Raw genomic sequence first — 15548 nt, forward strand, 5'->3', positions numbered from 1 at the left:
ATTTACTTCTTTTAAAGAAGATAATTGTGTAAACTTAACTGAAGTTAAATGAAGTTAATATATTATATGTTATTAAAATTTTTTTTTTAATAGAATCATATGGTTTTTTTTTAAGTAGCAGTAAAAAAACCATTTTTCGCAAGAAACCGTTTTTCATTTTATTCCCAGCGATTAAAAAATTGATCTTTTTAAAACTACAGTTTTTGAACTTCATATTAAAGTTTCATATTAAAAGAGCTGACACAGAAGCTTCTATTCTTTTTGCTATTGCCATATCGGACTGATGTCGGAGATAAAAAATTTGAATTCTTACCTCAGACTTATATATTTCTAGGCACTCTTCTACACTTCTAGGAACAAGTATCTTCGGCTCTGACGAGCTCTCATTGGCGGAGTCACACGCAATGAAATATTTCGCGTCGGTTTGCACTTCCTTGTCCAAGTACTCCACATGCTTTTCGTTGTCATCTTCAATCCATCCGCCACCGACCCCTGAGAGCGGGAAGACCGACGGTTGCTGGATCGACGGTAATGTTTTTCCACCGAATCGCTGTCGTAAGGACATGTCCATGGCCGTCGTATTCACGTCATCCAAGGCGAGGCCATCGAGCTCCGCTCTAACTTCGTCCATTTCTACCTCCTCTGTTTCCTCCTGCTTAAATCTTGACTGTTTCGCAACGTCGTTTCTATCTTCGAAGAAGATAAATTTCACCGACAACGCCAGCATTAGAATCAATATCACAACATTATCCGCGCTGACGGTCAGCAGATTTATCAAATGCCCGGTCAGCTCGGAATTCTCAGTCTTGTAGGAGCCATTCGTTACTTCCGACCTCACGGATGTCGCTACGGCTTCTGCTGTGTGCTCGATTTCTTCAGTCTTGAAAGGCCAACGGCTGTAACACGTAATGATTGATTAATTGACGTGTTGAATTTGTATTAATCAATAATTTATTTATATTAATTTTCTTTAGCGAAAATATATTGAGAAAAATCTTGTTGTTTCTCGCAACTTTCCAATTTTTAGTGTTACATGCTTCTGCGATCTGGTTGAGATCCCGGGTTCAAGTTTCATCAAAATCAACTTCATTCAATCTCGACCGAAGAATGCAGCTTTGATATCCGTTTGGCTTCCTCGAACGTTTAGTTGGCGAAAACCCCTTCTTTATTAATCGTTTGTAATTCTTAGTTATCATCAGGACATATTCACCGAGAAAAGGAACAACTTCAATCAAAGTATCCGTCGTTTAAAAATAATTCCGACGGAGGAACTCTCTGTCTATATTGGAATAATGAAAATCTAAACTTTTAATATACTACACATGTCGTTATATTATGTAACTACAAATATGATTTAAACGCGGCACTAGTCAAAAATCGTATAGCGAACGTTAACGCAGAAACTGCCTTACATAAAACGCCACATTATGTATGAAGTTAGTACATTCATCGGCCGCGTTTTCTTTATCCCTGTCGGTCGCTAGACGCGACGTGGATCTAACAGAGTTTTTTCTCAAACTGAACAAACGGATGATAACCACCCACGGAAGAGGGCCTAAAGTGTTTGCGCACCCACTCTGTGACGTCTATTTTCGAACTCTCATTTTACTTTGTATGGGCGGCCAATCTTTTGTACGCGTGTTATTATTAACTTACGTACCTCATGCAATATTGAAACCCATCGACTCATCCGGGCTCCGTTCAAAAGTGTAGCGCTCGATACGCCAAAACCCCAAGAACGGATTATAACCACGGACGATACAATTGAAATTCGAACGAAATTGCGCTGGAATTTATCTTTATCGCATAGTGTATCTTTACACAGAGCTCGGCCTTAATATAATATAGCAAAAACAACTTCTATATCTACGAATATGAACGAAAATCATAGATCTTTCACTAATAGTCGTTACTTGAAACTTCTTATATAACGCACATGTTTAAAAGATATCTAAGAGGCGCCTGAAACATTTTATTGTCTCAAAGATATTTTTACGATTTTTTAACGTTCTCCCTCTCTGGATTAAGTCACGCGAAAATATGTAGATCTAAATTTGGATTTGAGCGTTTCAGTTATACGATACGATGGTTCCACTGAAAAATTCACATCTAACATCTATAACAGCGAATCTGAGTATCACTTAAGGCAAGTTCCAAATAACGACTATTAACCGTTTGCACTCGAGGGCTCCGGAGCGGAGCCATTTAAAATTTGTCTTCAAACTCGAGGGCTCCGCTATGGAGACAATGCAAATAACTTTCAGTTCATAACATAAGGACAAAGACAAATCGTAAAAACTATTGCGTATAGGATATTCCGTTCTTGCTATTTGCATTTGAGTTTGAAGAGTTTCAAGACAAATTTTAAATGGCTCCGCTCCGGAGCCCTCGAGTGCAAAGGGTTAATACGAGCCATAGTGACGCCATAGAAATATAAATGTTACGATTATTACGATATATACGATTAAGGCCTGCCTAAATGTTCTCCTGTATTCTTTAACGTTCGTCGCTCGCCCACGTGAGCGGGACAAGCTTGAAGCTGAAGAGCACTTGAAGCAGGAAAAGAGCGGAGGTGCAATGGAGTTTACGCGCGTCACAGCATTGCTAGGGTTCACGGTACTGGCAGAGATTTCAAAACGATCAAGATGAGATAGCTTCTTCACTGAATATGGACTATACACGTTTATGTCCTATTCTGATGCGTTCAGGATAACCCGCCAGAATTAGAGAATGGTACGCTACATAATAGTAAGTAGTCAGCGCGAGAGTGCTAGTAAGAAATAGATTTATAGCTGTACCACGTCATCGTTCACGCTGTACGACGTTACATTGTACAGCACTAAGAGTGTCCAAGTTCACACCCGCGATGATGAGAGCTCTTACGCGTGCCGAGATATAATATAGCGGAAAATTCACGTATGAAAACTTAATGTACATACCTGCTGGCGTGCACCACGAATAGGCCAAAGATCATGATCGTTTTGACGCGTTGTACCACGGGATTCGGTTTTTGGTCCTCCTCGTTCAATAGATGCATTATGAATCTCTTGTCCGCGCTCAGTTGCCCCATGCTGTTACTTCCGCGAGAAAGCTATAAAGATATCGCCGGATTGACATCTGTTCTCAGCCGGCAGGTACATTTGGGGCTTGAAGGAAGGCAGCAGAATTGTAGGAGAATATGCAGAGAACATTAAGTCCGAATCTATCAATGGGTATAGTAAACCTAAGGACCATGGCGCGCAGAAAAACGTAAGCAGTAAAAAAAATTGACCAATCACAATCGATCGTCCTCTTTATCCAATCGAAGAATAATCGATTGCGATCGGTCGATTTGCTTACTACTTACGTTTTATATGTGGCCACAAGCCTTAGTCTCTTGCTCTAAATTGAAACGTAATTTCTAGCAAAGAGCGTTTCCAGAGCTATCAGGTGTCGCAATTCCTCAATTTTCAACGTTACTACCAATTTTACAATTTTTGACAGTGAGAAAAACGCCTTTCGTCAGAAGTTACATTATATTTTGCTGCTTAGAGCAAAAGGCTAAAGGTTACACCTATTGCACAGGATTGAAAGAACAGATTCCAAATAATCAGGATATGAAGACCCTATCAGAATCTGATATCTTAAATACCTCCAGTATGAGCGAGAGGCAAGCCGGGTAGAACGTCATGAATACAATGTAGTTGACGATGACGCCCAAGCATGCGAAGGTACACATGATTTCTAGTCTCCTGACACCCGATAACGATCCGATGCCGATAAGAAGGAATTCCACGATGGTGTCGAGAGTGATGCTTGGTCCCAGGAGCGACATGCCACGTGCGATATTCGCCTTGACTTCCTCCTGACTTCTCGAACTCAGTGCGTACTTCGCTAACGTGCCGGCTTTCGAAAGGTCGATCAGGAGGAGAAAGAAGAATAAAGCATCCCTGGAAACGAACGATCTATAGTAACAACTAACAGGAAGAAAAGAGACCAAGACGGAGGACTATTCTCCATTGGATATTCACGCACCTATAGCAAGTATACATAGAACGAGTCGGCAGTAATAAAACACTTAAATATCTCTTGAGAATTTAGAAGGTATGAAAGGTTTGATGTAATTGATACTCATTGATTGATCGAACGAGAGCGAGCACGATGAAGATTGGAAGAAAAAGAACTAATATATCCGCGCGTTTCTCCAATTCCCTGTTGTATAGAAAACGTAGAATTTACGGACGGTTTGAAAATTCAAGAATTCTCTGTGCTGAATACTGTTTATTTCAGTTCTTTATAATCTTATAATCGCTGATATATTGACAAGTAATATGTCATATCATTTTAAAACGTTACTATATATAAGTAAATAAATGTATGTATACGTATATGTATGTATGTATATATTCTACGATTTCCTAACACAGACTGAAAAAATTAGAAAGGGACCGGATCTGTCGAATCTGCATAATGTGATTCTAATTTGATTCGTTCCGTGTACAGAAGTGAAATAGTACCTACTTCAAGTCCGAGACGTTGCCGCGGTCGAAATTCACCAAGGTGCTGGTGAACACCACGCTGGAGAATACGGTAAAAAGGCCGGCGATACCTGCAACAGAGATTTCCGCAGCTTCCTGAGTATAAGATATTAAGATCCTGATACATCGGGAGATAGAATACGCTAATAAACTGACATTTCGATCGTTAGTACACACCAACGTAATTATCGACGTGTTACGTCTGTGCAACGTAATCTCATCGTGAATTAATATCTCGCTGACTATTTGCGTGCGCAACGTCTCTAACGTTACAGGTGCGTAGATTTCATATAATTAAGTACAGCTAGAGCACTCAATAACCGAATGTAATCGTACGTGCGCGCGCGAACGTGATACTACATGCTAAACGCTATCGCTTTCCATGATACTTTCACTGCCGCCGAGGGCTTTCACGCGCCGCTCGAGAAGATCCGGTTTTATGAATGATCCAAGCATGCATAATTATTACACATTTATCTCAGCGCGCGAGCTTTTCTGTCTTCAAATGAAGAAATCTGTATATACGATGCTCTACCGCGGCTCTTTTGAAAAGATAAACGAGGAGCTCGGAAGTAAAATTAGCAATTAACACTTTAATGGCCGCACATCTACGCAATCAAACGTCGCCAGGGGCCGGCAATATTTTTGAAGAATTAATTTTAAAAAACTTTATTAAAATTTGTTGTTTATATTCATAAATCATCACACAGAGAGTGTGGTACTGGCCAATAATCTTCGGCGGTAGCATCACACACATGTTGTGTGAGCGGATAGTAACAGTTGTTCCGGCTATCACACACATGTTGTGTGAGCGGCCATTAAAGTGTTAATATCGGTGTGTATTTCGTTTGTATATATATATATATATATATGTATGTATAACTTACCTAAAACATATTTAGATCCCATTTTCTGTAAATTGCGAAACAGGTAATAGGTGAATAGTACAGCAAAACATCGTATTATCGTCATCACTATAATATCCGCTGCATTCTGCTCCTGATAAACAGAAATACGAGTATTCTGTACGTCATCTATTCGAATATGCAGCAGCGACAATCTCGTAAGAAAACATTATTCAATCTGGGAGCGATTATATCGAGAGTGCTTCGTGTCGTAAATATGTATTTTGTTCACTAATGTATTGTTTGAAGAAATATACCTGATATTCGATCGTTATTGTTCATTTTAAACAAACAGCGAATTTACGGGACGGCCGCACAAAGAAGTCAACAAATGTGTGAAAGTAATGGTAAACTTGAATTTCGCAGTATCTGCTTACATCGTTATCGCATTTGCCGTGACGACAACGCGTAGCATTGAGCAAATTTCCTTCGCGCAGCAGGCTGTTTCCTGTCTCCATGTTGAGCATGCACGCCGTCAAAGTGAAGGTCGCCACAATCACTTCCAGAGGATGACCGGCACAGAACCGTCCGTATACCTCGAAGAAGTGTGCCATTGTGTCTTTGCTACACGACAGTGCTATGCAAAATCTGTAACATGTGGAAAGAATCCTTTATTTCTGATCGTTGATTGCCCGAAGACCGACAGGTGGCTCGACACTTCCCGTTGGGAAATGGAAAAGGAAATCATTTTGACCCGTTGAGACGAGCTGAGACTTTACAACTGTAACGATAATTGTAATTACTCAGACAAAACAAATATCTAAAAGGCTTCTTAAAGAATTTGAAAGACATTTGAAAAATATAACGTCTTTTAGATGTTTTTAAGATGTCTATTAGAAATTTGTTCTGTCTGGGTAATCGCTGTTAAGTAGTAAAGGAATGATTTATTTATTATTAAAGGGGTCCTGGAATCGTTCTCTTGTACTGCAAATTTTTTAATACTACATTTGTCTGCACAGAATTAGAAATCCTTTTACATAATTATAACACATATGTTAACGTAGGCGGCAGTTAACTTTATTCGAAAAATGAGAAAAGTTATATAATTTATTAATTTGTTTTCGTTTTTCGAATAAAGTCAACCGTTGTCGCTTACATTGACGTATGTATTGTAATTGTGAAAAGGACATTTAATTCTGTGCAGTTAGTAATGAATAATAAGTTAGTAAAAAATAATACTGTGAATATAGTACTAAAAAATTTGTAGTAAAACAGGATGACTCGAGTATCTTTTTAAGAGCTTGCGAAAGTTCGTTGGACTTTTAGTAAAATTTCTTTTATTAACAGTGACAGCAACGAAACAATGCGTATCATGCTGAATCAAAGTATCTGCCATTGTTATCCATTACTTTCTACTGTTTTTTTCAAGTAATTCAGGCAATCGTTTCCGCGTTTGTAAAGTGACTCATCTTTTGAGCCAATGAGATTGAATGCAATTCGACGAACTTTTGTTGTATTCCTTACATCACGTAGAAGCTTCTGACGAAAATAACGGTCGACGTATCGCGAAGACTAATTTCATCCGTTAAATCGGTAGAAAAATCCGGAAAGAACCGTGAAAACTCGCATCCGGTATCTCTGCCTCTCTCGGAAAAATTCGAGGAGCAAACAGGATCGTGAATCGATATGGTATGCGATTAACATGCGGCATGGTGCCCGAAGATAAGATTCCCTGTTTGGGGAAAGTATCAAGATATTACGTAACTTTTTACAAGTGTCAACATGGTCGTCATATTATGAGTTATATAACGATAGACTGCTTCAACTGTGTACTCTAACATTCGATCTCGCGAAATTTGCTTTTTAGCATCGATGGTATGTTAAACGACCAACTGATGTCATGAAAAAGAAGAAAGGGAGAAAAGAAGAGGAGAAAAGCGAAAAAGATCAAACAAATAATGACAGCTACGTGTTGGAATGATATTTAATAATGTATTAAGATATGACCAAGTGGGGTTAGTAATACGTCAAATTGATTCAACATACATTTCGACGTATAAACAAGTATGTCTAATATATTGCTAATGCAATGGTCTCGTAAACCGCACAATAAAGACAAAGAAAGCTGTAATGATTCATTGTAAGTATTATTTATTTGACCTCTGAGGCAATCGAGGTGTCTTCATAAAAACGGCGTGAGAATTCTCTCTAATAAAATGTTACAGCAACTTTGCATACGTTGCGACATCGTACTCTCGAATCTCTCGAATAATTCACACCTGCTAATCGGCCGACTGCCGAAAACGAGCCTCGTTTCACGCAAGTATCACGGTCGAATTCGGAGTGTCGGTCATAAATAAATTTTCGAAATGAGGCAGGCGAGGTTTAGATCAAGAATTTTCTGGGGCGGCTGATTTTTTCTTTTCTTGTTGCTCAACCACTAACATTACCACGTCGATTGTATGTCACGTGCCATTGTGCAACGATAAGAGATCGATATGAAACGCATTGCACATTTGGCATTTTTCATATCTATTAATAAACGTAGTTAACTCTCATAAAAAACAACTAATTCGTCAGCATGGAACTCGAAAGAACGAGATATCTGTCAAGGTTGGTGACTTTCCAAGAGCCAATGTACTCGGGAATATTTCTACACTCAACTGACCGTTGTACTCTTCTCACTTCCAACAGGTACCAACTGTCTGAGACATATTATTATTTCCAAAGCATCAATGAGTACGACACAGAGCCAGAGAGCGTAAAATCATGGGAAGTAAGGCAGAAAATAAAGCCGAAAATCGCACAAGCGTCAGAAAATAAAGACGATGAGCTCGTGGTGAATTAATCTGAATCTATTAGTTCCCTGATAGAATAAATTACGTTTTCGCAATGGCCTCACGATCGTCTCTCTCCATGGGGCGTATATCAACTGGCCGAAGAAAGTACCGCTTGCAAAATCGCAAATTTCGTCAACGGCAGGTCGATGCCGCCAACGGAGTACGTTAAATGTAACCGATGGACAGAGTTGGAACGTTCGCGATGAAGTGCCAGTACGAAGTGATTTGCGAAAAGGATCAGAGGATTTAGAGACTCACAGTATCCTGCTCCGAAGGAGCTTTGAAATCGATTGGGCACATCTGTGGTGTATTTTTACGATACGCTCGCGTGTCTTATTAAAATATATGTTATACATAGACTATTTTTACATGACATCCCCATCACGTGACTTTACTCTAGATTCAATCGACGCTAGATTATCTCGCATAATTAATGCGAGTAAATCGTTGCGAACAGATAATAAGTGAAATAAGGATCGTTACGTCATGATGAAATGTTAATATTACAATTACGTGAATTTGTTAGTCTTGTTTCATTAATTGTTTTGATCGCAGAAGCCTCATGACATATTAATGTCAGTTGACCTAATAGTACAATAATCGTGCAGTAAATTAATTTATAGAAGAAACCTAGGAACACGACACGTGTTCACGCAGACAGCGTTAAGCAACCACTACAAACTCGGTGAGATCACCCATATGAAAAATATAACGTAGTGTCACGCATCGCCAACTATAGGGATCCGAGAATATCGATCGTGTTCGATATGATTTGCACTTCGGATTTGCATACAAACATTTAACAAACGAAAGTTTGACATTTCCGATTATGACGACATGTCGAAAAAACCCGACTTTTCCGAGAACTACACGGAACGACCTTATCGTAAAAAAAACAAGAAAAATTATAAATTTCAAATAACGCAAATTATGTCGATAAAAAATAACGAATGATTGAACATGAGAAAAATATCTTTCGCGTATGCGTTATCAATTTCAAATATTATCATTTATGTTTATCAATTAATATTATTGTAATATTAATGTATGCTAATGAATATATTTTTATATAATCGTTAAAAATTCCTGGATAGTCGCTATGACTGTCCTGGCTTATTGATGCCAAATGCGAGATAACACATATTTTTCTGAAAATGAACTGATCTTGTCAATATTAATTTTGCGATTATTTACTGATTCAAGTGAAAGGAAAATATTCAAACAATATTTACACAAATGTGCTGGATCGATTACAAATGTTATTTTGTAGGTATATCTTTTTATTTAAAAATATAACACAAGAAATCTTAGCAGTTTTCTTGCTGAAGTTATCAAACAAGAATAGTTACAGCGGCTACTCAGAAGCTTTAACTTGCTTTGTTTAGAAAATGTATTATATACAAAATATATTACATATGTATAAAAAACTTGGAGAGTGAGAGAGATTACGATATCCACCGTCGCCATTCGTCGCGGCGAACTGCATTTTCTTCAATAAATTGTCTACTACCACTGTATTGTAAAGAAATTTATTTCTCTAATTAAATTATCTCAAAGATCAAACCCAAAGATGAACATAGGTTAATATTAATGTACGACTATTGACATTTGGATATTGTAATGAGCCATAATTCTCTTCAACCAAGTCGACAAAGCTTTTTTTAGGTAAATGAATAAAGTACCGTGTGCATTTTCCGCTATTTTTCGCCGATTTTACCGTGTCACGCATTCCGAGGGAAATTTTTCAACTTTTCCGCGCCGAGATCGCTACTTTCTTTATTCTTCGTGAGCGCCCACCTTTCTCGCGCGTATACTAATGCAACGCTACGTCGTCGTCGCTTCATCGCGCTGCTCACTTTTTCCACCGGTACGTTTCTCTTTCGCGACCAGACTGTCCTGTAAATTAAGTTTACTTTCCTTGCCAATAATACTTTCTTTTATGCGATCTGTTGCGGCGCGTATGCCATCTTCTTCTTCTCTTTTGTTTCGGCATTTTTCTTTTTTTAATATTTTTCCTTTATTCATTTATTCTGCTTCTTTTTTTTGCCAATTAAGTGTTGCCGCGCGTGATAGGGAAAGTTCGATTTTTACGCGCGTATTGACATCACAATGCATATTCTATTAATACTTTGCACTCGAGGAGCAAATAACAAGAGCGGAATAATACACAATAGTTTTTACGATTTGTCTTTGTCCTTATGTTATGAACTGAAAGTTATTTGCATTGTCTCCGTAACGGAGCCCTCGAGTGCAAAGGGTTAATTTTCGACATCTGGTTGCAAACATTGAGATTTATACACATTTCAAACAAAAAAGTTTTACGAGTCGATTAGAGAATTAAATAATTTAAAAAATAAATAAATAATAAATCTTATCTAAAACAAATATTGCAGTAACATTGTATGTCGAAGGATCTAAAGAATTTATTTAATTAATTAATAAACTGTTCAAAAGAAACAAATAATTCTACAAAAGTATTATAATAACACGATAAAGTAGGAATTTTTAATGAAATTTATATTTATCAATTGTAACTCTAAGTAGAGATTAAAACCGACATAAAAAATATAATTTTTATCTTCTTGTCTTACTCAATAACTGAAAGATAAGCGATTTATATAAATATCGATATTAAAAAATTTCGGTATAACTTCGATATTGTGTGTGAACATCCAATGCCAAATCACATTATTGAATGTAATTATCATCAAATAATTAGATTTATAATGTAATTATAATATATGTGTAACAAAAGAATACAAAAAGGAAATAATAATTATGCATACCGATATGGAAATCCACAGTATTTATACCGATATTATACCGAGATTAAGCAAAATTTCAGTATGATATCGATATTGGACGTCTATACACACATATAATACCAGTACAATGCCAGCATTGAAATTTTTTAAATAAAGATATAGTTTTTAAAATAAAAATATAGAATAAGATATACTTTTGATTATTTTACTTTGGACTCATCGATTTCAGTGATTTGTCTAATGTTTTTCTTGCTGTGTTAATATGATAATTCATTGTGTTTACTGTCGAAATGCTTATTTATGATGGTAAATACAATTAATTATCAGATTAGCAAAGCAAAAAAATCACTAGATGGCGCTGAAATCGACATGGATCTAAAATAGATCCAAGATACAATACTTTTCCCTATGCAATAGGGGACCAGTATATATTAACGATACATTACCAGAATATATAAAATCGCTAACAAAATAATTCAATATGCAGTCTCTAATTCTAAGTTCTTCGCAATTGTCTCCTGTACATCATCACATTGGATGTAGGTTGCACAACAGAGCATACATGTGAAGTGATTGATAGCGGAACATAATAAACACTTACGACGCAAGACTTGAGTAATGTTTCGTTTTTTTTTCGGCTAATTCGTGCCATATCGGTTGGGAAATCTTTTGGTATACATAACTCCGCGTACTGATCATTACACCGAAACTTCAAAGAACTCTTGATAACGTAATCTAAGTGACCTTTAATAGTTTAATGATACAAGAAAGTTGCGAATAATGTAATGAAACTAAAAAATGTTGTTTATCCGATATTGTTCGTAGAATGCTCGTATTTCTAGATTAACTTATTAAACAAAAAATGACGCGTAATTATTACAATCCTCCTTGGCCTAATGATATACAGAAGGTCAGTCCATAATTATTCTCACTTTTGAAATCTCTATCATAATAATAGAGATCTCAGAAAAAAAAAACGTAATTCTTCAACATAGTCCCACTTGCTTATCGACGCACTTGATTCGTTGTACAAAAAAGTCTTTATGTCTTCAGGAGAAAAATGAAAGTGTAGATACACTTCTTAGATATGCAGAACACATAAAGCCGACGCGAACTTTTCACTTCAACTAATCCTTAGATATTCATCACAATTGCCTAGTTTGTAAAACAATAATCTGATTAGCAAACAATACTTGCGTAGAGAAGGCATTTCACACCGGCACGTGCGGTTACATGTGTAGTTTTCTAGATTAGCTCGAGATGCAGGAAGTAGACACACGCTTGTTTTCATTTACCATTGTTAATCAAGGATTAATCGCGGTTGATGTAGTCTTTTTCAATTAATAATGTTGATTGAGATTTACTTGTGATGACTCTTCATATATAGGTAAAGCACTTGGAAGAACGATCCCGGAACAACCTGACAGAAATAGAAGACGTGAGTAATGTTTCGCTTTTTTTTTTTCGGCCAATTGGTGCGATATCGGTTGGGAAATCCTTTGGTATACATAACTCCGCGTACTGATCATTACACCGAGACTTCAGAAAACTCTTGATAACGTAATCTAAGTGACCTTTCATAGTTTAATGATGCAAGAAAGTTGCGAATAATGTAATGAAACTGAAAAATGTTGTTTATCCGATATTGTTCGTAGAATGCTCGTGTTTCTAGATTAACTTATTAAAAAAAAAAATTACGCGTAATTATTACAATCCTCCTTCAACTGCTTCAAAAATCGAGACAATTTGCGAATCGATAAAACATTTCGCTGTCACTTAAAAACATCGTCGTTATAAGCAGTGACCTTAACAGCACGTATTATTTTCGACTTCGCGAAGTATTCTCTTTCTCTCACTCTCTCCTTTTCCCCTCTCCTCCCCCCTCTCTTTCTCTTGCTTCCTTTATATTCTCGGTACGATCTCCTGTACGATCTTTCGAAAGATTCACGCCGAATTATTTGCCTCTCGACAAGTAAACACGCGAACGACTCGGCGTTCATCAATGTTTTCGCGCAACGAGCAGGCAGCAATGTCAGCATTCCGCGAGACGTTACGCAGAGAGAATTAATGTACAGAGAGAATTAAGGCAAAAAAACGGAGTGAGCGAACAAACAAGTGTACGTCGAGAACGTCTGGTCTCACCTCGTAATATACAAGAATAAATGGAGCATCGGCAAACAGAACACTCGCCAGGCAGCGACAAGAGATACGTAAGGAGCTAGCCCGAGCAAGTGCCAGCTCAAAACTGAAGATACGATCCCACGTGAACTTCCCTTCAAATACTTGCGGCGCGCACTGACCAACTGACGTTTGATCCTCGACGGCGACGGTAGTTTACCATTGCCGTCCCACCTTCGCTGCGCTCCCCACTCGGCTCTTTCGTCCAAATACAAATTTTCCAGCAGCTCAACAAGATTTTTAAACAACGCCGTCGCCCTGGATATAAATGCGGGGAGGAGGAGGGGGCATATTTGTGCATTTTCATTTAGACGTTCGACTATTCAGAGATTCGCTAAAAGAACTGATATTTATGCGACATTATTGTTCAGAATGTGCGATACTTTTATTTTCTTTCTCGCGAACACTTGTGTATTTCGTGCGTGCACGTATATGCTATTGATTCTACATCATGATGACACCTGTTCTATTTCTTTACCTTTTAATCACGATACTTCCCCTATTTCGCTTGCTAATATAATCCATTAACCATCTCCCTTTCTATCTCTTTATTCATCTTTCCTCTGAATATTCGGATGAACCGTTTCTTTTAGGTTCCTCTCATGCTGTCATATTGTTTGTATGTAAAGTATACTTATTTGCAAAAAGCCAGGTCGCAGATAGGTTGATTAACTCAAGACGAGTCATGTTGTGTACCTGAGATCGAATAGTTGTCAGGAAGATGATAACAATAGGAGATGCTTTAACTGAACATAGCGCGTAAAACATTTCGTCACAATTAACAAAAAGAAACGCAGTTACACGTTTGACGAAGTTTTATGAATCTCTAATATATGCGATCTACACAATACGTCATTTTCTTTGTATAAAAATTTTTCATTATCACCTAACTTTTTGTATTTTCATTATGTCTTCCTTCTCATCTTTCTCTCCTATTTCCTTCACATCTCTCTTATTTTTCCAACTTCTTCACATTCTCGTTCTTCTGTTTTGTGAAATTGTCGCTGCTCTCCTTTCCTTTTTCTCCATTCTTTCGTAACTCTTCCCGTTGCATCATCTCTTGCGTCTATATATTTGATGTCTGATCAACATTCCAATGGCCATCCGACGAATCTCTCCCGTGATCTCTCTATCAGGGACGCGCGGGTTCTCGAAAATTCCAATAGCGGAATCCCAGAAGTTTCTCGCGACGTTAGAGAGTATGTATCCGGGTATCCGAAATCGGTAGAACATATCATGAGAAACTTTCGGGATTCCGCGACTCAGGATGCGCGACTTCGGGCATTCGCACATTCCTCTTCATCCCTTATTTCCGTTCCGTCCACTCTCACAACTCCCTTTCGCAGCCCAACAACCTCCACGAATAGATACACATTCCTTTTTCTCTCTTTTCCTCTCCCAATCCTTTTCGGATCTTTCTCCTTTTATACCTTTCATGCAATATGCATCGCCGTCAAAATCACTCTGTAACGATTGTAGAGCACATTCGGAAAAAATAATATCTCTGCCGAGATCGCCGTTGCAGTCAGTTGCAAATAACAATTGTCATAATCCCGATGGTGTTTCTCGTTGTAATACAAGAGGGAAGCTTATGTAGGTAATAAAGTAACGGTAGTGTCCAAAACGCGTTTGTCGCACGCCGTCTGAAAGGTGCAACGCTATACAAAGCGTCCGCTTCAGAATCAGATAACCCAACTGGTGAGTTATTCTTCGAGTTAAATAAATAATGTATATCACGAATACGTCATCGTATATCTGAAATGAATAATTCTCCTTCGTTTTATCGCCGTACAATGTTACACTATTTGCAGATACTTATTCGGCTTGTCTAATGTGTAACACTAGACATTGTCTTGCGCAGGAGTGTGGCTCAAATATCGACTTAATAATAGATCATTGTACAATTCTCTTACCTCTTGCGATCAGTTAGTGAAAACCTTCACTGTTCTTTTGAATAGTCTCTAAACGTGGATGTGCAATGTATAGACAGGATATCATTCTCTTATCGTAAAAATATCTATTCTTCATTCATTCATTCGTTATAAGTATACGCAGGAAAAAGTGTATTGAAATAATTATTTATTTAAATCCAGCACTTCTTTTTCTGAGTTATTTGATTTATCTAAATATTTCTAAATTTAACTATATCTAGGTGTCGCTCATAAAGTTTTTATTACTTTTAAGTGTATCGTTTAAATAATAATTAGAATTTGTCGTTATTGTTCATTTTTTAACTCAATCACATAAATGGCAAAATAGATATTTTTCTGAGATGGAAAAGATGTCTTTTGCCATTTATTGCGTTCTGTCATTCGCTTCAATGGTTTTTGTTAAAAATTAACACATTGCACATAACGCTCTGTCTTCTTGGCCCGTTCTCAGAGCTCTTGTTTTGTATAAGAT

General features: G+C 37.5%; 1 protein-coding gene across 2 annotated transcripts in view; it reads right to left on the minus strand.

The window, feature by feature from the left end:
* The window catches only part of LOC106746505 (3-hydroxy-3-methylglutaryl-coenzyme A reductase), a 28580-nt gene that overhangs the window by 3836 nt on the left and 9196 nt on the right, over positions 1–15548 (minus strand). The window contains exons 1-7 of one of the 2 annotated variants that reach the window (XM_014623158.1): positions 13110–13255; positions 5800–6010; positions 5405–5516; positions 4501–4588; positions 3632–3929; positions 2940–3091; positions 314–896 (exon numbers count right to left, since the gene is read on the minus strand). In XM_014623158.1, coding sequence (XP_014478644.1) covers positions 314–896; positions 2940–3091; positions 3632–3929; positions 4501–4588; positions 5405–5516; positions 5800–6010; positions 13110–13138 — 1473 coding nt within the window. In that variant the 5' untranslated portion in view covers positions 13139–13255. Of the gene's footprint in view, positions 1–313; positions 897–2939; positions 3092–3631; positions 3930–4500; positions 4589–5404; positions 5517–5799; positions 6011–13109; positions 13256–15548 lie in introns of those variants that run through there. The other variant, XM_014623159.1, reaches the window with a different exon arrangement.

Source organism: Dinoponera quadriceps, unplaced genomic scaffold (genome assembly GCF_001313825.1).
Source record: "Dinoponera quadriceps isolate SergipeBrazil2010 unplaced genomic scaffold, ASM131382v1 scaffold1850, whole genome shotgun sequence".
Lineage (NCBI taxonomy): Eukaryota > Metazoa > Arthropoda > Insecta > Hymenoptera > Formicidae > Dinoponera > Dinoponera quadriceps.